The 9,485-nt window shown below is 39.9% G+C and overlaps 1 protein-coding gene across 1 annotated transcript; it reads right to left on the reverse strand.

Annotated features, from left to right (window-relative positions):
• Positions 1-2,514: 2,514 nt before the first annotated feature.
• On the reverse strand, positions 2,515-5,391 carry LOC142344434 (uncharacterized). Its single transcript, XM_075396075.1, has one exon. It carries the CDS (start codon positions 5,389-5,391, stop codon positions 2,515-2,517), a length of 2,877 nt encoding a protein of 958 aa, XP_075252190.1.
• Positions 5,392-9,485: the final 4,094 nt, after the last annotated feature.

Genomic DNA, 9,485 nt, shown 5'->3' on the forward strand with positions numbered 1-9,485 from the left:
CGGTTAATCTAAAACGGAAAAGTTCATCAACAAACATCAGTCGTCCGTCAAACCACACAAAACGCAGTCGCACTCTCTCACCATCATCAACATCAACCTCAGACATTCTTGCAAATCTCAAATTCGCCCAATGAGTGGAAGCAACAACAACAACAACAACAACAACAACAACAACAACAACAACAACAACAACAACAACAATGTGTTCAAAAGCAGTGCCGCCGACATAGCAAATCCGGTAACACACACACTGCACTTGATTTCTTTGAAAAACCAAGTGTTCTAGTCAATTACGAGAGCGCTTTTGACCAGGATGTGTTCCCTCAGGTGGGAGCCAGTGGACCCACTTTAGATTTTGTAGTGAGCGGTGACAACCGAAATTGTATAGACCAAATTACATCCATTTGTCTCTAGTGGCTGCTATCTACGATGAAGAGGGTCGCACTAAAATCAAAGCAAGCGATGGAGTTGGAGTCATCTTTGTTAATAACGCAATGCACAGACTCTTTTCACAAGTTGAACTTTACTTGAACGGTTCCCTGATATCTGACAGCAACAACAAATATCATCATCGGGCCTTAATAGAAACGGAGCTCACAACAAACCAAGACAGCAAATCAACGTGGGCTGCCTGCCAGGGTTACGCGTATAATCCGGATCCTGACGATAAGCGAAAAACAACTGAGTGGTACGCAAACAGACTAAAGCAAACTCTCGCAGCAGACTATCGGATGAATTTTTATGGCACTCTCTACGTTGATTTTTTCACTTGCGAAAGGCTTCTGCCGGAAGTCAATATGCGGATTAAGCTCTGTCGTTCCAGTAGCGAATTCAGTCTCATGGGCCTGGGAGATGACGCCAAAAATAAATTCACCGCAGTTGTCGAGAAGGCGTCAATATTTGTGCGCAAAGTCACGCTAACAGAATCTGTTAAACTTTCGATAGAAAGAGCATTGTTGAAAGCACCGGCCCGGTATCCATACATTGAGAGCCATTGCAAGAGCTTTATTATACGATCTGGACAGAACAGTTTTGTGAAGGAATCTATTTTTGGTACCGAACCTATTCGAAGGCTAACTGTTTGTATGATAGCCAACGCAAAATTCAGAGGTTCTTTGGCCACTGATCCTTTTCATTACATCAAATTTGGTTTAACACGCGTAGAAATCAGTCGGGGTAACGGGCTACCGATTGCCGGCACACCTGTAGACACTCGAAACAATACACGACTATATCACAACACACTAACAGCTCTGGGCTTTAAAAACGGAGGAAACGGGATTGAACTTGATGATTTTGATGACCATTTTATGTTGACATTTGATTCGACATCCTCGCAAGAGGCATCGAAGAGCCTGACACTTTTCCCCGAACTTACAGGGGCACCAATAACTTTGAAACTTTCATTGAATCCAGCACTTCCTGAAGCAGTTGAGCTTTACCTAATTAGAGAAAAATTTAGTCAAGTGTTTGTCAATAGTGCCCGCGACGTCTGCAAGAATCAATTAATTTTCAATGGATAACTACTCAATTACTAATGTTGTTAGCAAATTTAAAGAGCTAAAATTTGTTTTTCGAGGAGTTTGGTCGTCTGATAATTTTCCTATTTTGCCCCGAAACCGACCTTCTTTTCAAGTAATAAACACATCTAGAGCTAATACACTTGGCACACATTGGATTTTACTTATTGCATTACCATCTAGGCTGGCTTTATCTAACAAGTCTTACAGGGGCAGCCGGAAAACCGGAAAAAAACACAGTCCAAGAGAAAGAAAATGCAGATGCTCAATATTATAATTTGGAACAGTTTGAATATACCTTTAAGCTTCTTTGATTATCTACATTCTCGAATACAAAGCTTGTACATTAATACTCATGTGTTCATTTTGCACGAAATGACATCAGAACCCTCAGTACAATCTCTATCTTCTAATTTATGTGGTCTTTACTGTATATATGTAGCAACGCTCTTTTTCAGAAATTTTGGTCAATGCCCAATGAAAAAAAGTGAAACGCATAAAGACATTGAGAGCTTTATTACTGGTTTTCGTGCAAAATGTGTTGATATTCTTAAACAAGTTCGCCAAGTCAATGAGACTAGCTTAGTTCAATTTTTTAACTGCAGGTCCATTAGTAACTACAAATTACGTGTCGAATGATTTGTACGATTCTTCATTTGTTGTAACAAAACAAACCATTAGCAATGTCTTCATTTTACATTGGTTACAGTGTATTTAATGCTTTTTAATTATAGGTACAATTGAATCGTTGAAAGTCTGTTTTTTTCATCAAAAAATGAAGTGTCTGAGGAAAACTGAAGGTAAATTAGAGTTTGATTAAACCCACGAGTAATCAGATTCAGGCGTACTCTTGGATAAACCAGCTACTCATATTGGTTGGGACTGATTCAGTAATTTTCTTCATGATAATCATCATCTTCTTCATCATCCACTTCCATCGCCTCGTCATCAATGTAGGGATTCTTTTGCCTCAATTCTTTTCTCTCCTGATAGATTACACGGCTCCCCAATTCATTAAGATGAACGATATCACTACTTTCCCAAGGTCTTGCAGATGTGAAGAATTCAATAAAGAGCGACCATTCAGGGAAACCTCTGATAGACCGTCCGAAGAATCGTAGCTCTCCCCACCAGCGCTTCCATTTTCTTCATCTGAACTTGATGACGATGATGACGTGTCGTCTCCATCGTTCACAAAGCTTTCATTTTCTTCATCGACTGCTCGGTTCTGCTCAAGCCAAAAGTGTCCGTGAGGCAGGGTGGTGATTCCATCGCTCAGAATGAAACGCTTATCATCAAAGCTATTAAGGGCTACCTTGTTTGTCATAGAGATCTGGATCTGATGGTTCTCTGCGTGTATCCGTGTAATAGGTGCCCGCTGACTTGACTTCTCAAAAAGACAACTGCGGTATTTATCGTGATGGAGACTTTTTTTGACACTACGTTGAACGCCTTTTGCACTCTGCTTCACTCCATCCACATATTTAATGCTGTACATCTTTGATCTCAGCAAAACGCATTCTTCCAAGACTTGCCCATTCAATTCGTCTGTCATAGTGAGTGGAACCTTTTTGTTCGTTGAATCATACAAAACGTGGTCTGATGGATAATCCGAAAGATCAAGCAGGTGCTTAAATTGCGCCATATCTTCGTAGAGATCATTCGTTTCAACCCGATAAAGTACAGAGTCGGTGTCCTTGTAAACAACTAGTATTCGATTACCGTATCTCGGCCTCATTCGATCATAGTCGAAACCATAGCGCGCCAATTTGGATAGATCTAAAATTGCTGCACCAACAGGAGTTGGTTTGTCCCACGTTATGACTGGTTCCGACATAAAAACCGAACATAAGTTCTCACTAATAATTTTGAACGACTTGAAATTTGGTTTTGATGTCAGCTGTTCGGCTTTTCTTTCTGTTCCCACAAAATAAATTTGCCTACGATTGCGTTTGTTCTCCATTGTCTTTCCAAAACAGGCATTGGACATTAGCTTGTAGAAGTTTTTCTCAAATGTGGTTTTAGCTTGCTTCCTCATAACTGTGTTCTTTTCGATGTACGAACGTAGCCACTCAGATTGTTTGAAGCGAAGAGCTCGATGAATTTTCTTAATGATGAGGCCGTGCCGGACATAGAATTTCAAGTTGTTGATGTGACAAACATAGTGATTCTTATCAAACAGAGTTTCAACCAACTTTGGAACCTGCTCAGATCGAGACCTATTCAGATTTAGTTGAGAGCTGTATGATGACAGCCAGTCGGTTTGAATACAAAGTTTTTCAGGTGCTAGAGGGAGATCTTGATGCGGAATATGCATGGATGCTGGATATTCTAAATCCACCTCAACAAAGTAAGCGTAGTCGTCATCTTCTCGGTATTTTAAAAGATCACTCTCGGAAATAGATTCAACCCAAGTACATTCACATAGAGGCAGGGATTTCATCATTATTCCAGCATAGAGAGACGTAACATCAAAGAAAGCTCCAAAAACTGATGTCTCATCTTCATTAAAAGTATTCAAGTACTTGTTGTTTGCTTTGAAAAACCGCAAAGAGCCAACACCGTTCAAACCCCCTCTTATTGCTTTCTCACAAAACAAGAGTTTCTCAATGTCATCAAGCAGCTCAATTTTCACTTTTGTTGTGATGAGCATTGCGTCCCAGCTGAGATTAGGTGCACTGTAGAAATGAGCAGGATCTAGTTGGTACACTTTCATACAAACATCTCTGAACTTTTCAAAAACGTCAGCGAGAACAAAAACATCAATTTTAAGATATGCATCGTGATAGTCTCCAAAATCATTACAATCCAATAACTCATAAATTTGCATCGCTTCGTTATATTGCTGCTCTGAAATATCAATTTTGCCGGTTAGGGTGTTTCTCCACTCCATGCCAAATACAGGAAATGGGGCGTTGAATTTTTCGTGGCTGTCGAGGTAGCTATATGGGAAGTACGCTTTTTTCGCAATTTTTCTAAAATCATTGTCATTGAGATGTTGAAACCCTGAGCGTAGTATTCGAAGATCTTCTTCTTCAAGAGTTTTACTGAGCGCGTCAAGGCTGGAAGCCATAAAGTTCATGCTGTCGAGAAACCGTAGTTCATGTTTAATTGTTTTTTCTTTACCACGTTTGTCAAAATACGTTCGGATCGGAACCTTGATGGAGAAAGAAATAAACGTTTCTTCGGTGCGAGCTATCGCCGAAAGTTCTTCTTTGTCTTCAAGCGTCAAGTGTTTAATTATGTGATGCGAGTCGTAACGAGAAAAGTTGTGGAAAAAAATAGGAACAAAAGAACCAGCAGTAACCATTAGGTTACATTTCGAGTGCGCTACACCTATAATTTTTCCCGTTAAATGACAGTGATGCACCACTTGGACCTCAACATCGTCGTCTGGAGAGAATTCATTTTCACAAATGCAACACGGTTCTGCCCAATTGTCAATCATTAACTGTCTTGCTATATCGGTCATCTCTAGCTTTCGATGCCGTTGTCGCTCTTCCGCTTTCCACCTCAACCAATGCCTCATTGTGTCCAAGAACTGTTTGATGCAATTTTCTCCTCTGTAAAACGTTTCCTTTGCAACTTTACCATCTCGAGCGTCAACCAGAACGGCTCCAAAACTGCACGGATATTGTTGTTCAATTACATGCGTAGCCGCAGCACCACTGTTGAGAGCACCGTGCTGGTAATTAGAAAGTACATCCTCGCAGTCATCTGTTTTAACATTGAACGCTTCGAGGTCGGCGTAAATTACAAATGGACATTTTGGTGTTTTGTGCCAGCTTGTAAACTCAGTGACGGCTCCTTTAGGTGGCATCTCAATCATTAGGGGTTGTTGGTCAAGGCAAAGCTGTCGGTGCTGTTGCATTTTTGTTCGCGCAACACTCTGCAGACATCGCTCACAAAATTTTCTGAGACTGTTTTTAGAACTAGCTGTTCTCTCAGACCGCAGAATTGTCTTCAAAAGCCTGTCTAGATTTTTTATTAAACAAAAATGAGACTTTTTGTCGTCATTCAAAAGCAGAAGATTGATTGGTTTTCCTCCCCCTTTGATCTTTGTGAGATATGCTGGGTAAATAGTGCGAGGTTCTTCAAAAGCGTAAACGTTAATTTTCACTCTATTCTCTTTTTCAAAACGCGGTATTTGGCTGAGGGGCATTGGCATACGCTCTTTGTTGAACCTCAATTTTTTCAAATGACGAGTACATCTTTTCGGCCGTTCTTGATTGTTACGCAATGGAAATAGAGCCACCAGTACGCAATAAATGAAACAGAGACCATCTGCAAAATTTTTGATATTAAGAACAGTCCTTCGGAGAGGCTGAAGCAGCCTTGGTGTTGGAATAAAGCTAGCAGGACGCAGAGGTCGATAATTGCATAGCTTTATGTCAATCAGTTGGAGCCTCCTAATAACCCATCCGCTCCCAGCTGTGCAAAATATTGATTTGCGTCAAAACTTGGTCAACATGCTGATAGTATTGATCAGAGTCCAAATGAGGTGAGACATTTTCCATGTTACTATTAAAAAAAACAAGACGTTTTGTCACCTTTAAGCGGCTTTTCGAACTCAATTTGAAGACAGAGTGAGAATTTCATAGGGTCAGAGGTCATCTTTGACTTCACAAATTCGCAAAACGCACTTTCATTTGTCACCAAAAATTCGAAGAGATCATAATTCTCCTCGTCGTTGATAGCAAATCGAAACGTGCGGAAAAAACCTTTCACCGATCTCTTTTCATTGTGCAAATGACTTATTCCTAATGTCCTTGATTCGGTCGCTGGTTGTTGTCTGACATTATGATTAACAAGTGAATATTCCCCCAACGCGTTTTGTGTGCCGAAAAAGCTCTGACAGCTCGATCATTTCAAGTATCGTGCAAAATTATGCTGCGTCTTTAGATGTCGCACTAAGTTACGAGCTAAGGAAAACACGCTTGTACAATGCCCGCAACAAAAATTTGTTGTTGGTTCGTTGGGATGCTGTTGACGTTTATGAATAGTGAGTTTATAACGACTTGCAAAGGATTCATTACAATTTGTGCGTTTGTGCATCATATTGGAACAGTAGGTGGCCTGAAACAACCAAAATTTTAAGTTGAAGATAAGCATTCGTAACTTTAGACGGATTTTTTTAAAAAAATTATAAAGATGTAAAATACTGCCATCACTAGAATTTAGTCTATTATGGCTCAACGTCCGATGTGGACCTAATTTCTGAGCTAAGAGCAGTCACTGTCACTTCTCACAGGTAAATGACAACAGCCAGAGGACTTCTAAATTCATTGGATGGACTCGTGCCAAGACACTAGGAGACATTCATCTCGAAAATCAAAACGGGTAAAAGAATACATCGCGCTTAGCCTGGCTGCTCCCTAAGCGAAATGGTTTCCAAACCTGATTAACGAAATGGATGTCTTCCTGCCACTACTTTTAAATTGACGTCCAAAATGCTTGTCACAGGGAATTTGGCCCTAACTGAAGTTGAACGTCAATCCTATCTGTAAGCGGCGGTCTTTAGAACTTTCTCTTTTTCAAATTTTACCTCATTCTTTTTTCCGTATTCAACTTTGTTTACATCAAACGTACCGTATCAATTTATTTCAAGGGAGAAATTTTATCACTTTAAAGTCTAGTTTGAAAGTCTTTCCTTGATAGATATCCCTCCAAAATGGCTATGCTTGGACTTTTTTGCTTCCATCTGTTATTTCAGATAAAACCACTGGGTTTTCCAAGCATGAACAAAGCCCTATTTTGTTAGATAATGCCTTTAGTTCAAACAGATGTTAAGAAATTTAATCATTTCAGTAATTTTTCCTGTGTAATAATATCGTTTTCCACAAGTTTCTAGCGTTTATTAATTGAAAATCAAAGTTTTCCAGGCGTGAACGGCATTACAAATTAGTAGATATTGTCACCTGCGGTTTACACAACAAATAGATTAGCATTATAAACTGCGCTTTAACCAGCCACACCAAAATCTAACAAATTTATTTTGTTTTAAGTACTTGCAATTTTATAGTAAAATAAGTTAAATTTCAATTCAAAATTGAACTCATAGAGAATGTTTAAATCGTTTGTAGACATTTGTTGTGGCTTTGTGTGGCACAGCAAAGTATTAGGCTTGATTTCGAGTCATTTGGTGCTCGAAAGACAAAATTTCAAAATGAGTCAAAAAGTGGGCGACAGACCCCCCATTTCTTACTACTAAGGTGCATCACTGATAACATTTCTGGGTGCAAAAAAATGACAACGCAGAGGTTCGAACTCCAATTCACGGCTTAAGAGCCCGAATTGTTAACCTCTCAGCTATCAGGCTCTTGTCATCTCTTATCTTACAATCAATTTTGTTTTAGCAACAGACATAATTTCTAAAAGCCAGCAATTTAGGTCACCCAAACAGCAAGAACGCAAGCGTGAAAAAATCACTCAAAACATAAAGCGAAAGAATATTCTAGAACAAATCTAAAATGAAAAAGAGCGTCAGACGAAATAAAAAATCCAAGAGATACGCTCAGCTTGCAGCTGCAAAAACAAGATAAACTGGTAAAACTCGCAAACTCGCAATTCATTCATTTTTGTGTAATCTAAAATCAACAATAATTGAAGGAGCCAAAAAAATAGCTATTTGCTAGAATTTTGAACTATCCAAATCATCCTTCACCGGGAACGCAAATGCCACTTTTATGAGTTCGACTAATGGAACTTCATTAAAAACGTCATCAAAAACTTCATTAAATTAAGCTCTAACAGAACTGCACTGTAACATAAGGCCCCAGGTTTTAACAGTTTACTCTCTAACTGATGAACACTAAAATCGTTCAGAACCCAAATGAACAAAGATTTGAGTGAAAACGGCCAACAGGTCTATTTTGACTTGGCTGCGATGTATGATAAAATATAAAATGCTAACGAAGGTAAACTGACTACCGTCGGACGAAAGGCAGGCCAGCGACGTGCCCTAATTAAGAAGTCCCTAATTATTAAGGGTGCCCCAATCAAAACATTTTGGTACAATTAAGAAAATTTTACGGGTTCAAAATTGCCGACCTATTTGGAGTTTGTACCCGCGGTCTCCGGACGAGATTGAGATGTTACCCACTCAGTTGTGTCGGCATTGAAACTTTGTGAAAATACCCAATTACTACCCTCGCTTTCAAATTTCTGAATGTGCGAAATTTACATTGCGCAAATTTCAATAAGTCAAGCGTGAAAATCTCACTCGAAAAATCAGACCACTCAAGCGAGGGAAAGAATGTTCTAGAACAAAAGCGCAAAAAACCAGTAAAAAAAATTATACATAAAACACAGACGCTTAGATTACAAGAAACGACTAAAAGAGTCGTCCAATATCCGAGATATCAAGGAAAGCAAATTAATTGCCTAATAAAATTATAGGACGTTTTTTTCTTAAAAATGCCGACGCAATTTACTATTTAATTGGTCAGTGTTGTTGGCGCGGAGAGGGGTTTCTGGTCGGGTGGGGGCAGTTTGTGCGATGAGTGGGGTAGGTAGGTTTGGAGTGCGCGGGGGGTAGGTTCTAGAGCTACGTAGTTTTTTTTTTGGGGGGGGGGGGGGGGAGGGTAGATAGTACGGTCGTGGGAGGTGTAAGTTGGGCCTGTTGGAAGGGTAGATAGGGAGAGACTGTTATACAATCAAAACTTCCCAAACATAACCGACTAACGTCGGGCGAACTGCTCTTAAACGACTGGCGAGCGTATGGCTTTGTCAGTAGATAGCCACGGTATAGTGAGGCTAGCATTCGCTTAACTGAAGGGGAGTGAGGTGAGGGTAATAAATGGTGACATCACGCCACAACAGCAGCTGAAGTGCGGCATCAACAAGAGTTAAGGAAGAGAGAGAGAGAGAGAGAGAGAGAGAGAGAGAGAGAGATAGTGTGCGAGAGATAACACGTGAACGAGAAAAACAAACGAAAGAAACCACAACCACGAGAGAGAGAGAGAG

Source organism: Convolutriloba macropyga, chromosome 1, assembly GCF_964194025.1.
Source record: "Convolutriloba macropyga chromosome 1, txConMacr16.3, whole genome shotgun sequence".
Taxonomy (NCBI): domain Eukaryota; kingdom Metazoa; phylum Xenacoelomorpha; order Acoela; family Convolutidae; genus Convolutriloba; species Convolutriloba macropyga.